General features: G+C 45.2%; 2 protein-coding genes across 6 annotated transcripts in view; one reads left to right on the top strand and one right to left on the bottom strand.

Moving 5' to 3' along the window:
• The first annotated feature begins 166 nt into the window (after window positions 1-166).
• LOC116939325 (uncharacterized) lies at window positions 167-13290 on the top strand. Of its 3 annotated transcripts, none has more exons than XM_032947539.2 (6): window positions 167-858; window positions 2142-2273; window positions 5313-5380; window positions 6858-6979; window positions 7710-10282; window positions 10960-13290. In XM_032947539.2, the coding sequence occupies exons 1-6, from the start codon at window positions 639-641 to the stop codon at window positions 11112-11114; spliced, it is 3270 nt and encodes a 1089-aa protein (XP_032803430.1). In that variant the 5' UTR covers window positions 167-638; the 3' UTR covers window positions 11115-13290. The 3 variants fall into 3 exon arrangements, with proteins under 3 accessions (XP_032803430.1, XP_032803429.1, XP_032803427.1); XM_032947538.2 differs by having other exon boundaries at window positions 167-882; window positions 7713-10282; XM_032947536.2 differs by having other exon boundaries at window positions 167-882.
• A 126-nt stretch (window positions 13291-13416) lies between these two features.
• LOC116939330 (tyrosine-protein kinase receptor Tie-1-like) overlaps window positions 13417-19226 on the bottom strand; it is a 47623-nt gene continuing 41813 nt past the window's right edge. For all 3 annotated transcript variants that reach the window (XM_032947554.2, XM_032947555.2, XM_032947553.2), the window contains exon 13: window positions 13417-17536. In XM_032947554.2, coding sequence (XP_032803445.1) covers window positions 17462-17536 — 75 coding nt within the window. In that variant the 3' untranslated portion in view covers window positions 13417-17461. The remainder of the gene's footprint in view (window positions 17537-19226) is intronic.

The following is a 19226-nucleotide window of genomic DNA, read 5'->3' as shown; positions in this document are numbered from 1 at the left end:
GGGGTCACGGGGTTCGGCGTCGCCCGCCACGTGACCACGACCAACCAATGGTGGAAAAGCACAGGCGGTTTCGACGTCCCGCGTGACGCGGTCAGCCAATAGACAGGCAGCGATCGTGACTATTATCCCACGTGACGCGGAGATCCGACGAATGGTCGATAAAGTTACTAGCGGTACGAGCTCGTGACTGATTGGCCTCGCGCGACTCGGCGCTCAACCAATCAGCGCGCAGCCTCTGGGAAAGGCGGCGCTTTTGATAAAGTTAACTGCTCCGGCGAAGGGCCATTGCCCGAAACGTCGCCAATTATGTTTTATTTTTTACATTTAGTGGCACAGTGTTGCCGACCAGCGTGTTGACATTCTTTTTTTTGCCGCCTTTGCACCACTGCAGGATCACGACACTTGAGAGCGTTGCATTTTTACCCTTGCGCGGGGCCGCTCAGCGATGGGGACGCGGGGTCGGCTCCACTCCGCCACCGCAGGGCCCCCTCGTAGCTCCCCTCGTCGCTCCTCGTAGCTCCCCTCGTCGCTCCTCGTAGCTCCCCTCGTCGCAGCTCCTCGTAGCTCCCCTAGGTACCCCCTCCTCCTTCCACTGCCCTCCCCAGGGCCGGCAGAGCGCAGGGGGTGCTGGGCGCGGCATGCGGACCCGACGGCGGCCACCGACAGCCGGCGAGGAGGCGTGCAGGAGCACGCGAGCACGGGACGATGGAGAGGAGGAGGCGAAGGGAGGAGGGGAGGAGACGGAGGTCGCGGCGGACGGGGCGCAGACCCCGCAGAGGACCCAGGGCTGCAGGCTGAGCCGGCACAGGCGCGGGGAGGCGAGGAGCGCAGCCTCGCAACTCGGGAGGATGGCGGCGGGTGAGGCCCGGGGAAGAGCTCAGGGTCGGTGACATGTAACCAAATGCTGGGATACACGTGCATTACTGTACAAGAGAATAACATGGGTGTAGACCAAGTTTCTAACAGGTGGTTGGATGTTAAAGCGGTTTCAAATCGGCGTGAAAGGCGCGTAGCTACAAAATAAAACGTCCCATTAAAACGCCTGGACGCCAATTGCTGTAACAGTAATAAACTGTTGTAATGAATGCATTTGTCGGTTATTACCTTGTGAGCTGAAACGTTGGAGTAAATGAGGATAGATTAAAAGAGGCTGTTAATGTTGCTGGGTGGCGGTTGAGTGGTCGGTGAGGGAGTGAAGGTGAGTTCAGTGGTGGTGGTTGATGATGGTGATGAGGGAACAGCGTAAAAGGGACAGGCAGGGTACAGAGCTGGGCCCCGAAAATCTTGACGTTTTGAATCCAAATATTACTTCAACTTTAGCGCATTTTGAAAGTGGCGCATGACGTCAGCGTCACGCGCGTGGCCTTCCACGAAACCACGATTTTTATTTATTTAACTATGTTGTCGTTGTATCGTCAAATCTTGTAACTAAACTTTTACACACTTCCCAATGTGGTATCGACTGCAAACTTGGTATGCTTATGTCATACTGATGACAATACTATATTCTATCATACAAAAAACACATTTTTTTACATTATTTTTTTATACGTTGTTTCGGCTTGGCTCTAATTGTCCACGCTCGACTGACGTTGGCTGTAGTTGGCCACGGGCCCCTTAAGTTGTGGCAAGCTTCAGGGCCACTTCCTAGAGTCCTACCATGACTAGTACGGTACATTTAATTCAAACGTGTTTAAAAACAGTTTTTTTAAGTTTACTAATTTTTAAAGCCTCGACTGGATTAAAGGAATGTCTCATACTTGTAATATATTTTTTTCTAATTTTAGTTGCGTATGTATGTTGCAATTATTTCGCACCGTGCGTAGCGAATCGTACAAATAATCCGAGGTACAGTTTTTTTGCTATACTTTCCAAAGTTAGCCGAGATGTAACGGCGTATTTGTATCTCATTTGAATAAATAGAAAGTAAATAGAAAGTGGTCCTTAATAAATAACGTCACGAAGCAGCAGGCCTTAAAGAGCCGAAGTTTGCCGACCCCTGGACTCGATGTGTTTTAATGGTTGGCGTAATGAGCGCACTGCAATCGGGCTGGAATGGCTGAGTGTGAGACAATGGTTATTCAAGCGAGTGTATGTTCACGCTTCCTCGTCAATGTGTTGTATTTTATTATTTCTCGCAGCGAACATAATGAGCACCAACGCACATGGCAGCGCTGTTCTGGAGTCTGGGCTGGCTGCTCACACCTCTGGGTGCAGTGAGTCTGAGCACGACATCTCCTGGAACCCACTGTCGCCCTCACAGGGACCCACAGGTGACGAGAACACAATAAGGGTTTTACACGACTCTACGGCATATGTCATATTTGTTGCTATTTCTTTTACGTTTGATTTCTACTAACATGTATTTCAGAAATGTATTTAACATGTCCTCAGTTATTGGCAATGTATTGTTATTATTCTTTGTTCTTTCGGTAAAGTCACGTAGAAGGGAAACAATAAAATAAAAAATATATAAAACAATAACATTTTTATTATTTTATTGTGACTTTACCGAAAGAACCAAGAATATGAATCCCTGCAGTCACGAAAGCTTTAAATCAAAATGTATTGTTAAATCAATATATTAGCATTAAATACATATCTAAGCATTACATATTACGTTTGTTTGTTGCACATTAAAATAACTGATAAACCATGTCCTCATTCTTACAAAAAAAACTCCACTCTCATTAAATACTCTAGCTCAAGTGTGTGCGTCCTCGACTCAATCATCGAGTTGGCTGCACCCTTGTCCTGAGCTATCACTTTATTCAAACATCTCTTAACTACCTCTTACCTCGCCCACTGCACAATGTCCCCCTGCCCCCACAAATCCTTTGGGGCTGTCCATAAATGACGTCACGCACCTGGGGGGGGGGGGGCAGACATTTGTGACGATGTGTGACGAGGGGGGGTTAGAGAAATGTGACGTCACATCAAAATGCGCAACTTTAAATATATATAGACAACACGTTCTACTTAATTAAATAGACTTTTTAATAAATGTTTTCTCCTACATCAGAGTGCAGCGCCACATTAAATACGCACTACAATGACAATAATTTAAAGCGATTTTAAGCAAAACTGAGCTCTGTGACGTCATATTTGAGGGGGGGTCTGACTTTTTGTGACGCCGTGTGATGAAGGGGGGGCTCAAAAATCGTCCAAAATCACGTGACATCATTTATGGACGGCCCTTTTGCACTCTTTGTTGCTGATGATCCCAGGCACTGTATAGTTTGCACAGCCTTGCTTTAACTGTCCTCCCTTTCTGTGGCCTGACATACAGTGAGGGAAAAAAGTATTTGATCCCCTGATGATTTTGTATGTTTGCGCACTGACAAAGAAATGATCAGTCTATAATTTTAATGGTAGGTTTATTTGAACAGTGTGAGACAGAATAACAACAAAATCCAGAAAAAACACATGTCAAAAATGTTATAAATTGATTTGCATTTTAATGAGGGAAATAAGTATTTGACCCCCTCTCAATCAGAAAGATTTCTGGCTCCCAGGTGTCTTTGATAGAGGTGACGAGCTGAGATTAGGAGCACACTCTGAAAGGGAGTGCTCCTAATCTCAGCTTGTTACCTGTATAAAAGGCACCTGCCCACAGAAGCAACCAATCAATCAGATTCCAAACTCTCTATCATGACCAAGACCAAAGAGCTCTCCAAGGATGTCAGGGACAAGATTGTAGACCTACACAAGGCTGGACTGGGCTACAAGACCATTGTCAAGCAGCTTTGTGAGAAGGTGACAACAGTTGGTGCGATTATTCGCAAATGGAAGAAACACAAAAGAACTGTCAATCTCCCTCGGCCTGGGGCTCCATGCAAGATCTCACCTCGTGGAGTTGCAATGATCATGAGAACGGTGAGGAATCAGCCCTGAACTACACGGGAGGATCTTGTCAATGATCTCAAGGCAGCTGGGACCATAGTCACCAAGAAAACAATTGGTAACACACTACGCCGTGAAGGACTGAAATCCTGCAGCGCCCGCAAGGTCCCCCTGCTCAAGAAAGCACATATACATGCCCGTCTGAAGTTTGCCAATGAACATCTGAATGATTCAGAGGACAACTGGGTGAAAGTGTTGTGGTCAGATGAGACCAAAATGGAGCTCTTTGGCATCAACTCAACTCGCCGTGTTTGGAGGAGGAGGAATGCTGCCTGTGACCCCAAGAACACCATCCCCACCGTCAAACATGGAGGTGGAAACATGCTTTGGGGGTGTTTTTCTAAGGGGACAGGACAACTTCACTGCATGAAAGGGACGATGGACGGGGCCATGTCCTGTCAAATCTTGGGTGAGAACCTCCTTCCCTCAGCCAGGGCATTGAAAATGGGTCGTGGATGGGTATTCCAGCATGACAATGACCCAAAACACACAGCCAAGGAAACAAAGGAGTGGCTCAAGAAGAAGCACATTAAGGTCCTGGAGTGGCATAGCCAGTCTCCAGACCTTAATCCCATAGAAAATCTGTGGAGGGAGCTGAAGGTTCGAGTTGCCAAACGTCAGTCTCGAAACCTTATTGACTTGGAGAAGATCTGCAAAGAGGAGTGGGACAAAATCCCTCCTGAGATGTGTGCAAACCTGGTGGCCAACTACAAGAAACGTCTGACCTCTGTGATTGCCAACAAGGGTTTTGCCACCAAGTACTAAGTCATGTTTTGCAGAGGGGTCAAATACTTATTTCCCTCATTAAAATGCAAATCAATTCATAACATTTTTGACATGCGGTTTTCTGGATTTTGTTGTTGTTATTCTGTCTCTCACTGTTCAAATAAACCTGCCATTAAAATTATAGACTAATCATTTCTTTGTCAGTGGGCAAACGTACAAAATCAGCAGGGGATCAAATACTTTTTTCCCTCACTGTACATACCAGCCTGTTCACTTAATTCACAAAATGCAGGACTATTACAGCTCTCTCTGCTCAATGTTTTGATTCACGTAAACCTTTCCTATTTGGCTTCCATTCATTGCTGAATTACTGTGATCGTTACTCAGAATATTACGTAAATTAGTAGGATATGTGTTAAAGTAAGAGCGAAACGCTAAGTGTTTGCTTGATGCTTTGTGTAATCATTTCAAATGTGCTTTTGATGGTGCCTATAAAAAAGTGCCATTTAGTTTAAACACTCTTTTAGATGAGATTATTTTCCCATCTATTTGCTTTAAAGCCATCTGGAAAAAGAAATAATAAACTCGTGAGGTTGGTTCCATCATGCAGTACAATTGAATTGGTACGGTTTGTGTTATGGTTGGACTCTGTCTCATGCCTCCACGTTCTGTGTGTGCTGCAGCCGAGCGGAGGGGAGCCTGGCCAATTAAAACAAACCTGGCTGACATCATCAAGAAGCTCAAGCCTGTGGTAGGTGCACATTCGCATGAGATACTCCACAGGTTTGTCAGTGTACCACTCTTGTGTTGTGGGACATGCAGACCTCATCATTTCACACTAATGCTGCACCCCTTATCAAAATAGGACATCGAAAAGTGTTTGAAAAATCTGTTTTTATATAATGCATTTGCATGCACACAGGCATACAGATAAAGGTGCAGGAATCCCCCCGATATAAGTTGCATCATCATGCGTTGTTTCGCATATACGTTGCTGGTGAATGAGGGAACATTTCCTTACAAGTAGAATGCTTTGCATATTTGAAAAAAATGCGTGCGTAGCACGTGGAGGGCTCTCACCCCGCTACATGTGTACAGTGCAGTATTGCATCGCAAGATAGGTGGACTCGACAATGTGGAGGAGTCGGACAACATAGTGGAGTTGTTTGAGTCCCATGGTGAGGAGCTGATGTAGTTGGAACATCAATGAGCTGAGGATGAGGACGATATAACGATACCACCACCACTAATATTCGCTGGCATTCACTGCTACAAGGAGCTAGCTGTACCAGCAGAAGAAGAAATATGCTGTCCAGCTATCTTTGGAAAGACCTTTTTTAAACGTTTTGCAATTAAGCCATAACGTCTGGAAAATCGTCCAGAAGCGAGGCAGATTCCCCGCTAGTGAACATTCCCGTGGCTCCAGCTTCATCGTCAGATGAAAAGGTATTTGATCCTACCCCTTCATCTGTATAACTCTACCAATGCTCACCCCAAGAGGCCTTGATCAGTAGGCTCTTGAACCATCTCTGGTAAGTATAATCTAATTATTTGTATTTATTTTGAGTTAAAATGTATGTATGTTAATTTATAATCGTATACTTTTTGTACAGTTCATGATATGTTAGTCACGCATTGTTTTGTCCAGGAATATCGGCTAGGAACGCAAATCATGATTTTCACATTATATCTGTGAGAAATTAGAGTTCACTTTAAGTAATTTAGAGTTGAGTAGTATTTCTCAGGAACGAATCCCTTACGTATAATGGGAGATTCCTGTATAATGCGTCACTCCAATGGCAATTCTATGAATTAAAGGGTGTCCAAGAACATTTGATAACCCACAATGTAATTCTCCAGAAATGTGGTTTGTTGCGAGTAGGTGAATTAACCCTTTCACAATCCAAGACGTCTGCAAGTTGCAGGGTGGGTCCCATTCACCGCTAAATCTCTGAACGCGCTAGCGGTTAGCGTTAATTGTATGTAGGGAGGCTTGGCGCCGTTATTCTTATAGATATTGTACTGTACTCACCACAAAGAACTGTAGAAACACGACCACACTCAATGACAGATGGCGTCAAACTGTTCCACACGCCCTCCCGCTTGCCCTTTCCTTCCGATTACGTTCGGAATCGATTAGATTCCAGTGACGTAAACGTACAGAATCGGGAAAGGCTGAAGTGGTTAATATGTGGTGCTGATTTTGTGATTGTGTGTGTTGTGTGCAGGAAGAGCCCATGCCCAACAGCATGGGTTCCTTGGTGACCTTGTGGATGGAGGGGGAAGGCATTTCTCCGTCATCTAGTTCCTTCTCACCAGAGCCCATTAAGCATGAACACAGCACCCAGGGGTAACATTGGCCAGGCCAAGGCTCTAGATTTAAACACGGAGCCTTTTGCTTTTGAGTTCATGTGTGTGAGCTTTTGTATGTGCGCACGGTTGCTGAACATTTGTGAAAATTAGCTTCGTAGTTCATCAGATTTATCCAGGATAAATAAATATTCTGATTCACCGTGGGCAGCGGTCTTGAGGATGTTATTCCACTGCACTGCAATTATATTCGCCCTCATTAAAATTTTTTACTGTACGCTCAAGTGAAAATCGGTGGCTGGAGCTGATATAAACCTCTTTCAATTCACCTCTGTCAAAATACCCAGAGCCAGGTGTTGTTCACATGGTCTAACAATTTATTTGCATGCTCTGCCAGTCGTTGCGTGCCCCAATAATTTTTTTCCCCCAAAAGTGTTGAATGGCTGTGTGTGTGCTTCATTGTATATTGAGAAAATGAGGGCACAGTGCGGTATATTACTATCTGTATTACAGTCTGTACTGTATTGCAATCTCGGCAATCATAGTTAAATTAATAGCCAACACCAGGTATGGGCGTCTGCTAAGTTAACTCAATTTTAAATGAACACTTCTTGTGGTCAATCAGAGGAATAATGACAGCTGGTTGTGGTGCTGGCTTTATCCCCCCTCAAATGTGTACCAGCCGTAATAAAGGCTCACTAATAGTGACTGTGCTATAAGAGTCGACACGGCTCGATGGAGATACTTGCTCTTGATTTTTTTTTATTAAGCAGGAATAAAAGACGGAGGGTCGAGTGTCGGGAGCTGCGCCCTGAGGAGCTGGTGAGCATGGCGAAGGACATAGATCGTGCGTCCCGGGACGGCAACAACGCCTCGTCGACCGTGTGCTCGGAGCACGCCCGGTCCCCGCCTCAGCATGGCAATGCCACCACCCACGGAGGAGTGACGACCGCATTTGGAGCAGATCTGCCGCCGCAGGGCTCGCTCCACTCGGCGACGCGTCTAACTCACGCGGACATCCTGAGGGAACGCGTGGGCATTGCCAGACGCTCGGAGAACGGCCGCGACGATGACAGCACTCCCACGCGAATCCTCGGCACTCCCGTGTCCAGCCCCTTGGTGAACGTCTTGCTGCCTCACGAGCTGGAACCGTCGTCGGAGCCCATGTCCGAACACGCGTCCACCAACAGCGGCGACCGCCCCCGGCCATCACAGCTCACTTTCTATCCACCTTTGCAGAGCACGCCCAAAGCCAAAGGCTCAGGGTGGCAGTACGAGGCAGACTTGCACGCCCTTTTCGACGAGGATACGATTGACCCGTCGCATCCCCTCAGTGAAAGGGGTGCGGTGGGCACGGGTTTCCAAGATAAGCTCGCGACGGCGTCCTCTGCTCCGAGACTGGCCAAGAAAACGGCATGTCACAGTGTTCAAGGTCTGCGCTGCACATCTGAGGCAGCGCAAGTATTATTGGCTGGGGACCTGCCTTCTTGCGTCATCGACGCTCCGCCTGCTGGGGCGAGGGCAAGACCTTTGTGCTATGAACCCAGCGGTGCTGCTGACTGCGCACAGCGGAATAAGGAGGTTGGGAGTGCCAGGCCCACGAACGCGAATACAGGAGACACAGTGTTGGCGTTTGCCGAGGGCGCAGCAAGGGATGGTGGCACGGCGACCCCTGTGATTCCAGGGTCGAATCTATCCATGGAGAACGTGTTTGACGACTGGGAGGATGATGACTGGGTGCACGACAGTTCCTTCATTGCTGTTTCCAATCAATTGTCTGACCTCGTGACGAACTCTGAACGTGTGGATGCCACTGCCAACAGAACCTTAGTCGTGGATGAAATGCAGGACAACCAGGCGGCTCGATTGAAACCTGATTCTGTTGAAGCTACATCTTGCTTAATGAATGCCCCTATTAAGCAGAGTACAATGCCATCTGGGCATTCAGCATATTTTCCGAACGGTTTTAATACGGTCTCCCTAGAAAAACAGAATTCACTTCCCAGCATGCCACTGCAGAGCACGTCCTCAAGCATTGCGACAGGCATAGAGCGAGGGAGTGCAGACCAGTCTGGTCAAGGTCCGTGTGCCAGTGGATTTAGGCCAAACAGACCAATGCAGGCCGCAGTAAAAAGTTCGCATCCAGTGGTTGGTCAGAGGGGTGCAGCAATGAAAATATCTACGAAGCTCGAGTGCGCAGACTCTCTGGGCCCTGCTGTGGTTCAGATTAACCGTGAGTCTTTCAAGGCAACAGGCTCACGCCAAGAGAAGGGCGGAACTGCTTGCCGAGTTCTTGGCCCGAATCAGACCCTTGAAGCTAACCAGAGTGTCATCTCTATGCCTAATTATACATTTTCCACCAAACCTCAACCTAGTTCAAACTCTGTTAACCCTACCCATAATTTTGATCCTGCACACAGTTCCAAATTAAACCTTAATGTCCACCTTAACCTCAGTGCTACCTCAAATTGCAAATCCAATCTTAACCCAATCACTGATCCCAACCGAGTTAAACCCAATGCTGCAAGTACAGTCATCGGTGAGGATGAATGGGATGACCTCGGTAATATGGACGAGCTCCTGAGCAGGATCCGGGAGCCCGTTGACGGCATCTGGGACAAGCAATCAGACATTGACCCCGTGGACAATAAGGAGTGCGCACTTTCGGCAAGTTTGACTGCCCTGACTGCAGACCGCCCGCCTGGCAGGGCGGATGCGAAGCCGAGTGGCTCTGGTGCCTCCTGCGGTGTTGCAACAACAGCTGGGGCGGTCTGCTTTGAGGTATCGTCAGGCACATGTCCCACGAAGCAGCACAGCTTCAAGTTCGTCCGAACTAACAACAACTCGGCTGTTGAAAGGGCAAGTGACAACGATAGCCTTTCGCTATTGGCCCAGGGTGGCATGGGAACACGGAGCGCCGTGGGTGCATCCGGCTCTGCACTGACCATTCCACACACGGTGCATCTGAACACCGTCTTGCCCAGCCACATCAAGTCCAGAAATACGCTGCTGCAGGCTCGGGCGGCAGGAGAGAGCGAAAAGGCGAGCGTGCTCGTGCCGTTATCGAGCGTCCTACCAGCCGGCGCCCAGACGTTTGTGTCGAAACCAGTGGCTTCAGTGGTGCCGCCCACTCGCAGACTCACCGTGCCCGAGGCAGCAGCTGCGCGTCCAGGGCCACCGAGGATCGGCGATTTCCAGGGGAGGAGCGGTGGGGCCACCGGCGTGCCCCCAGGTGCTCCGGGTTGCCCCCTGAACCGCAGCCGCTCGGCATTTGATATCCTGTCAACGAATTCGAAGCCTGTCTTGCGGAGACACTACACGGACACGACGGTGGCCTTCACAGGTATGTAAGGGCCTTTGGTCCGCACTGAAGCAATGTCTTAAGTGCAGTGGGATATCCACAAGCATACGTTTGAATTCTGAAAAGCACAAAGCATTACGGTGTGGAATGTATGAAGATACACACAAGCATAGCATACCATGTGGTTTACTACTGTAGGGTACCTTGTCATAAGGAATGTTAAACATTGTATCGTGGTTGATTTCAAGCTTTCGTGACTGCAGGAATTACTTAAATAAATTATTTAATTTATTTTCTTTCTACGTGAGTTTACCGAAAGAACCAAAGAGTATTGTATCGTCTTGATTAGTTGGGTCGTGTAACCATAGGGTAGACAGTTCATTTTGTTAAACAGTCACATGTCTTCTAACTCTTTAATTGAATAGGTTTAATCCAAGGGAAATGTTTACTTCAGATTTATATAACTGGCCAACTTGAGTACTCAACTTACACACAGGACACTGCGATACACATAAGCATAGATTCTGGAGTACACTGGAGTGTACAGATAGCGTGTCAATTACACTAATCTGCACACAGTCATAGGCTTTAAAGTACAGTATAACAATCATTAATTACAGTGCTGGTGATGTTACTGTGGTCTCCGTGCCAGGCTTGGTTAACAAGAATCTGTGTTAACCGTACCCCTAATGCAGACACTTTCCGTGCGCGAATTTCAGGAGGCCCGAAGCAATGCGGCCCTGAAGAGATTGAGCGCAAGAGGCAAGAGGCGCTGGATCGGCGTAGGCAGAGTGCTAGCCAGCAGTATGCCACCCAGCGCGCAACAAGGCCACCCATTAAGCTGCGTGAATCTCAGACAAACACGAAAACCTGAAAGCTGTGGATGTGACCTACAGTTTGACACTGATGATGTTTCATCCGGCTGAATAGAGCAGCACTTGTCTGCTCTTGCACTTGTGTCTTTCTGCTCCACGCACAGCAGCCATTTGTTTCCTCTGCCCTGTTGCTCTCCTCCCTGCAGTCCGCTGCACATCTGTGTACTTTAATACATTGAATGTGTAAGCTTTCCTTGATCTGAGCCAGCAGTCCTTTGGCTGCTGGTTCCCCTGAACTAAACCAATGAGTGCTGATGCACGCTGGAACGGGGTGAGACATCATAGGTGGACCCCTTTTTTAGTGCATTGCCTAATACACCACTAAAGTGGTCCCTGGAAATATCAGTCATCCTACTCAGCGTTGATGTTCAGAAAATGCTTTGTTAACCCCATGAAAATGCAACATGTTCCTAAGAATCTCTTAAGAATATCCTTATTGACATATCATGTGCCTTGATAAATGAATATACAGAATCGTTCAATTGTACACTGTCACATTAAGGGACGATGCCGAAATTGTTGTACCATGCTTTCGATAGGTCAAAGAAAATTCAACTCATTCTGAAGAATCTTTTAAAAATCACTTTGTTGACAGATCCTATGCCTTGATATGTGAATATACAGGCAGTTGAAGTGTTACCTTTTCACCTTAAAGGAAAATGCCACCCATGCAACGGGATGCTCTTGATTACACTTTCAAAAACATCGATCCACAACACCGTGGCAATGGAATGCATAATGGGAATGTATCTGTCAGGCCCTGGTCCGAGGCACCAGGATGGTGTGCTACCATATGGAGCACCCCTTCCATGGTATACCACGCATCGTTGCTTAGCCGTGCCTTTGTGGTGGGATTCCAGTGTGGCTGACATTAAGAAATGGTGGAATGACCATGCTGCTACTTTAATTTGACAGTTTGTGCCATTTTTTTAATGAAGAGAATTTCTAAATTGTGTTGGATCGCCTGTAATGAACTGCCTATGTGTGTGTGAAAGAATAGCTCAGCTGCTTAAATGTTAATTTTCTAATTGGTTGCAGAGCCACATTCTTGACAACAGTGGTGTTCTGGTACTTCTCTTGATTCTGGTTCAACATTTAAGGTCATGCCAGACAGCTGCATTTGCGGCCAAGATCATTTTGAATGATATCGTTTTTCTATTTGGTATCTTGGCAAAATTCCTCCCTTCACTTGGAGCTCGGCCACCATTGGCCAGGCTTGAGAATAGCAATAGACTTTTACACATTAGGCTGCACGTCTAATTTACGTCAAAATATTGGTTAAGTGGCGGTGCAGTGTTGTGCGTTTTAGCCTGTTTTGGCTTCATGAGCGATACAGACTGGGCCCTACTGGCTTACATGCGTATATATTACAATACTAAATTATTTTCTTTTGTGCTCCGTTGCAGTCACATTTGGCATATTCTCCAGGATTCTATGAATGATGTAGAGCCTTGCTGCATATGAAGTTTTTGCTAAAGCATGAGCATGGCTAACATTTCCCCCCTGATAATTATTTGAAACGTTAATAACATTTAACTCAATCAGGACTGACAACTAACTGCAGCTAGTATTCTTTTCATATTTCTGTTCTGAATAATGGAGGTTCAAAACATTTTAAAGTAATACATATGTACTTTTTACACTAGCTTGTTTATTCAGAACGTGATGTAAACATAGCCATGCATTGCATCATAAAGGAAAGTGGATCCGGCTTGGCTTTCGTATTTAGTCAATCCTTCAACGATAAATAGCATACGTGGTGATGTGGTAATGTAAAGGTTCAGCCCTGTAACGTTTTGCTTTCGACACTGCCAGCAGAAGGGCCTCCTCTAGAGGGAGCTCTCGAGTGCCCCTCTGGAGAACACGTGACCTATTCTCCACACTGGCCAAGATGTTAATGAATTGGCAGGACTCGCACTTTACCCCATGCTGCCTGCCAATCGACTTGCTGGGTGGGGGTGGGTGGGGGACCACTGCAGGTCCCAGCTTGTGGTAGCCCAGCACAAAATGTGTTTGGCACCCAAGTGAGTCGTACAGAATATTTTCTTAAGACCTGTTTCATATGTTTGTTCATGTTTTACTCTTCAATGTCAGTGACAAACGCACTGGGTTTGATGTGTTGGGCAAGTTTGTATGCTCAAGCGAATTGTAAATAAAGTGTTACATGTTTACGGACTTGTTTCTTATTTCCCCATTGTGTCAAACTATCAAGGTTGGAGGTCATCACAGCCAATGCAGTTGATGCCACCAGACCTTGCCGTGGCTTTCCTCAGCCCAGCCCAGCTGTTTTCTTTTAACCGAGATAGGTAGACATGTTTTTATTTTGTGCCAAATGAGACTATTGCAATTCCTAATCGTTGCAGTCTAAATGCTTGATAATCTAGACAATCTTCAGCCAGGGCATACGGCTGTGTAATAACTGATTAATCACAACCGGTCAAAATACACATTGTCAAGACTGTATAAAGAACAACCATTTATACATGCTTGTAAATGCAGCAATAAAAAAGTATTACATCACGGTGTCCAATGTATTACACACATCAACAGTAAATGTATGTTCAGTAGTATATATAATATTGTTTAGGTTTGCATTTGGTAAATGCATAAAAAACAAGCCTTGTGAACCAGATGGAGACCACGTAAAACAACTCGCTCTGCGTTCCCTCGGAGAGAACACCATTTAGCCAGGTTGGAACCATTTCAAACGATCAGATTTTCAAAGCAGATCTGAATATGGCATCATGGAGGAGTTAATGTAATGAACAATATACAGAGAACTGTATCGATTGATACAGCGTACCGTATTTGGCTAATCACCAGGAAAACCTTGTTGCGTTACCAGCAGCGGCAATCGATCCTGGGCCCTACGCACGCTAAGTGGTGGGCGCATTGACCCTGAGGCTACACAGCCACCTGCGTGAATTTGGTGATGGTCGACTTGGCGAAGATTCAGGTTTGCCAAGTCAATGCGGTCTGGGGGGGGATTCCTCGCGCTCTCAATGTTGAACCGTCGAAGGCATGGATCGCAGTTTGCTCTGACAATGTTGGCATATCACGAGTCGACATGTATGCACAAATGCGTACCTCACCACTTAAAAAAGTATTACAGTATATAGATAGGAAAACATATACGTAGGTTATATAGATTTAATTTACAACATGCTAGTCAATAGGACAGAACCGATCTCTGGGAAGGGATCCCTGAATGTATTGGCCGTACACCGGTGGTGCACCGTATAACAATTTTTTTCTAACGCAGTACTAAATTATTTTCCCCGCAATTCGCATCCCCGGTCAGAACATCTTGCGGGGTGAGCGTCAAACTAAGGTCTCGTGATGTCGAAGCAGTCTGAAGACGAACGTCAGTTCAAATTTTGATTTGAGACCGTTTTATGAGGACCGGTGTGGTATGCTGCACCGGTACACCGGTGCACCGCCAATACGTCTCTATGCATTGAGAGCAGTGGTTCCCAACCAGTGGTCCTCAGGCCCACTGGTGGTTCACCGAACAATGGGAATTGGTTTTCTGAACTGTTGCAGATTTAATCTTTTTTTCACAACGCACCAGATTTGTCTTAATACTCTATGAAGGTCTGCGACAATTAGTTTGAGGGTTGACAATCATCCAAGGGGTCCAGAGAGCTTGGGAACCACTGGTTTACGTCTGTGTGTAAACCATGACCCATCCGTGGGTTACGTCCACCACAAAGACCTCTCGGGCGATGAGACATTTACAGCAGCCAATGTGAGGTTGTACGGGGCACAGATCAACTCGGGAGACGCAGGATTCGTCACGGACCCGGCGGGGTTTCCGGGATTGTCTCACAATGGCGTGAGACCAGGAGAGGAGTGATTTTGCTGTGGCATTAACAAGTGTAGATTCTCAAGTCTGTTAAATGCTCAGGAATCAGAAGTGCCGCCAGTTAGTGCGTGACTCGTGTGCTGAATGCAAGCGACGTGAGAAGTACAGTATATGGTTTTGAATATTAGCTGGTGCAGGAAAGCCTTCCTGACTTTTAACATTGACAAAGTGCTACACTATTTGTCTGGGAAGATATTTCATGAACATCGTTACTATATGGTCGTCAAGAAATGCAAACCAGCAACCAACCTATCATGGAAAAACATCGCTTCGTTGTCAAGGTCTGGGAATTGCAATGACGTCCACGAGGGACTAAATCGTTGGTGGTGAACATATTGTCGTGCCATGAAGGCCAAGCCTTAATGTAATGAGAGCAATGTGTGCGTTAAACGTGCGACGTGAGACCTGACAACCCTGAAACTATGGGATCTTTAGCCCTGTTTAGATACAGTATCAACTACAAAACAAGCGTTCCCTACACATTAAAGAGAACCCACAATGCAGTGGACCAAATTTTATGAAGGAAAAGTGTAAACGGGCAGCTACGGCACCGTAATTTTGCCACTGCTGCATTTCGGCGAATGTTGGCAAAAGCAGCAAGCACCTGGCACCTGGTGTTGGCGAGGTGTGGGGGGGCATCTCACCTGGAGATATTTTCAGGGAAAGCCTGAGTATGCTTTAGCTTCAATATACCAATGTATGTACAATTTTAATACCTGCGAATGCTTTTTATTTCTACCATCGTAAAAATACATACGAGGGGAATCTAGATTTGAAGTTTTCGTGACTGCAGGGATACATACTGTTTTATTCTTTCGGTAGTCACGTAGGTATAAAATAAAATAAATTAAATCACGACGTTTCGGGCGCAACACAAGCATCCGTCATCAGGTGGGACAACCACAGCAAGAAACAATTGCAATTCTTGCTGTGGTTGTCCCACCTGATGACGGACACTTGTGTTGCGCCCGAAACGTCGTGATTTAATTTATTTTATTTTATACCTTAGTGACTTTACCGAAAGAACCAAAAAGTACATACGATGGGGATTGGTTTGAAATCACTGAAAGAAAATGATGCAAACTCTAATATCTGACATTCATGGTTTAACATGAGACTTTGTTTTGACGGAGATTCAGTTAAGTTAGTTAAAATTGATCGGGTATTGCCTTTTTTGAACAAAGGCCACTGGGAATTGTTTTTATATTTTGGAGTCTTTGCAGTCGGGTTATCGTCTATGGATTTAACAAGATATAGACAAAGATGGCGTATGAAAGCATTGTACCTCAGTCATATTTACAAGCAAATATGTGTTTGGGACAACAGCATAAAATCACGCAAGCTATTGAAAGCATTACAAATACTTTAAATGGAGCTGAGGAGACATAAGATAATATGTACTGTCCATTTTAATTATTTATCCATGGGAAGCCTACTTTCCAGGATTTAATTAATTTCCTTGCAGTGACTTAACTAAAGCCCCTTGATTCATTATGTACAATATGGTAACACTGTTAGCTGCACTGTGGTCATTTAGAGAGGCTGTGGCAGGCTGCAAGTCCCAGCCTAAGGCCTTCTTCTGACCAGCCATTTACCACATTTATGCTTCGAGGTAAAAACTCTACACCTGAGTACTAAATTCATAGATACACCATAAGTGGTGGAAACACGTGGTTTACAACCTTTAGTACAGGCTTAGACATTCGAAGAAAAAATAAGAAAGAGCCAATTACATTGGTCCCATTTCAATCACAATACAGTAGTCGCAATTCACAGTAGACATTTAACATTCACTGTGTCCCCCCCCCCCCCCCACCTATTAGTATAAATGCACGAGATTTTTATGAGCAAATAATAATCAGAAATCGGAAATAATCGAGTTTTGCACAATCTGATGCATGGCTATTGAGTGTAAAAACTTCAATTGTATCAATAAATCATTGCACATGCCTGATGCACAGTTATTAAAAGGCAATCGCAAATTCAACTAATCCACTTTTATAATACGTAGGTCAATTTTGCACGACCTTTAGATCACAGATCCAATCATACACGGCGCCTGTTTGGAGGATTGTTATTCAATCGGTCACCAAATTACTGACTCCTAAAGACTGCAGAAGTGCAGTAATGTAAACTCATTTGATAATTGGTATTTTTAAAGTAACATAATCTAATTACACGTTTACCTTAATGATCAATTTATACAAATTAATAAAGTATGAGGTGTATTTATCCTCAGAATCTTTATTTATCCTGGAGAAATCCGATGAGCTGTGAAGCTCTTTTTCACAGACGTGGGATATAACACCATCACGTGGTATTATGGTCGTGGCCTTCATTCATTGATTGTTGCTGTTCTTGTAATGGACATATTTTGCTTAGATAAACACTACCCCTTTTAGTTTTTGAGCATTGAAATTAATAAAATAAAATCAATTGAATTAGCTGAACATAGTTGGCCTGAGAATGGATGGGCGTTCTTCACAGCTTCTCGCCAGGCTGCGGGGCCAGGTCCACGTAGCCCTCTGCATTGAAGGCAGCCATATTGACATAGTCCTGAATTGAACACAAATACGAACACACACATCAATACATTACACAAAGATGCACGTCGCACATATTAATCTGCAATTACACATTGATGTTGCATACATCACACGCATTACTGTATGCACAAATAAACGCATTACCTAAGTACACAATTATAAAAACTTAGCTTCTCTCTGTAGCCATTCAAACTTGAGGCAAGTGCTTTGTAGAAAGCACCTGTGGAGGCCAGCATGGTACAAGAGAGGGTGAGTGGCCAGCAGCATTCCTGGCCACCTTCGTCTCCCCAGTGCTGATATTTACACACTGTACCCGGTACTAATTTTAAGGTTGAGTTGACCGAGGGGAGTCTCAGGACCAGTTCAAGTATCACTCGCTATCCAAGGTCCGGGATCACAATGCACGAACCACAGTACCACCCCTCGTCACATAATCACGTACGCGATAAAGTTAACAAGGTGTGGCAAGGCCGTAATTATAATATATATTGGGGGGGGGGGGGGGACACATCCCAATATTCAAATATGTTCAAAATGTACCCCCCCCCCAATATATTGCTATTAAAAAATAATTGCTATGCAATGGAAATACAGTAAAAACAACAATTTGCTATAACTTGGCCACAATATCTTTACATGATTGTGGTTATGGTTGTACTTTATTTATCCCTAATTTCTGCCATTACATACAATGAAACAAGAAATGGTAAAAGAGTAAAAACAGAGCAATGTAATACAATACATTATTCAACATTTTGGTAAAAAAAAAAGTTCACCCCATGTGTTGGTGAATTTTTTTATATTTTAGGCAGGAAATGAGTTTTCAAATTTACATATTTCTCTGGGTTGGAACCCCCAGACACTCTGGAAGATTTGGTCCCCCCCCCCAATGTTGACTCCATGGCTACGGCCTTGAGGTGTGGTGTGCTAGCCTGCACGTAACATCCTCTGTTATTGTTTCCCCTGTGTGGTGTGAATGGCATTATCCGCGCGTGTGGTGCTGCGGTTCGTTTGCTTGCTAGCATGGTCGGCTACGTATGGTGCTAAAGAAGTACAACAAGCATACAAGGTTATGAGTTCAAACCCCGTTTGAGGGTTGTCTCGACTTATCATCTCGCTTTGTGGGAAGCCAACAGTTGTTATCCTTGCTCCTGTCATGGAATTGTAGAATTTCTATCACTGATAGAAATTCTACATTTCCATGTAGAGCACCCCATTGCTAGTTTAAACAGGAAGACACTTTGGCTTGGTGTGTCCAGGTGTGTGACAGGTACACAAAGCGGAGTGCAGGGTGTAATGTTAATGGTGTGCAGTGTGCATGGTATATAAATATACATAGGATTAGGTTCCAGCTGCATGATGAGTTCATTTAGGTGCTGTAAGTCAACAGTGCAGCATGGTGTCTTAAGGTCGAGGTGCATAGTGTGCAAGTACAGAGTGTGATGTGTATAAGGTGGAGTTTGGTGGTATGTTTTTCAAGTGCACTATGATCTAAGCAACTGGAGGTCAATTCCTCTCCATGACATACAATGAATGATACATCCTGCATAAAATGTTGTAATTAAAGGCAAAGCATTACTTTGTTGTGGGCCAAAATAAAAATATTCCTACTCTTTGGTTCTGTCGGTAAAGTCACGTAGAAAGAAAATAAATTAAATAATAGAATACGACGTTTTGATTGCAACACAAGCAGTCGTCAT

Source organism: Petromyzon marinus, chromosome 6 (assembly GCF_048934315.1).
Source record: "Petromyzon marinus isolate PM22_M1 ecotype Great Lakes invasive population chromosome 6, UKy_Petmar_22M1.pri1.0, whole genome shotgun sequence".
NCBI classification, from domain to species: Eukaryota; Metazoa; Chordata; class Hyperoartia; order Petromyzontiformes; family Petromyzontidae; genus Petromyzon; species Petromyzon marinus.
The sequence above is the reverse complement of the archived record's forward strand: the minus strand, read 5'-3'. Positions and strand labels throughout refer to the sequence as shown.

Excerpts from the sequence above, each read along its gene's own strand:
- LOC116939325 (XM_032947536.2), top strand. The coding sequence starts at position 639 with ATGCGGACCCGACGGCGGCCACCGACAGCCGGCGAGGAGGCGTGCAGG. Across the intron at positions 2,274-5,312 it reads GCCCTCACAGGGACCCACAG|CCGAGCGGAGGGGAGCCTGG; the intron begins GTGACGAGAACA and ends TGTGTGCTGCAG. Across the intron at positions 6,980-7,709 it reads CATGAACACAGCACCCAGGG|CAGGAATAAAAGACGGAGGG; the intron begins GTAACATTGGCC and ends TTTTTTATTAAG.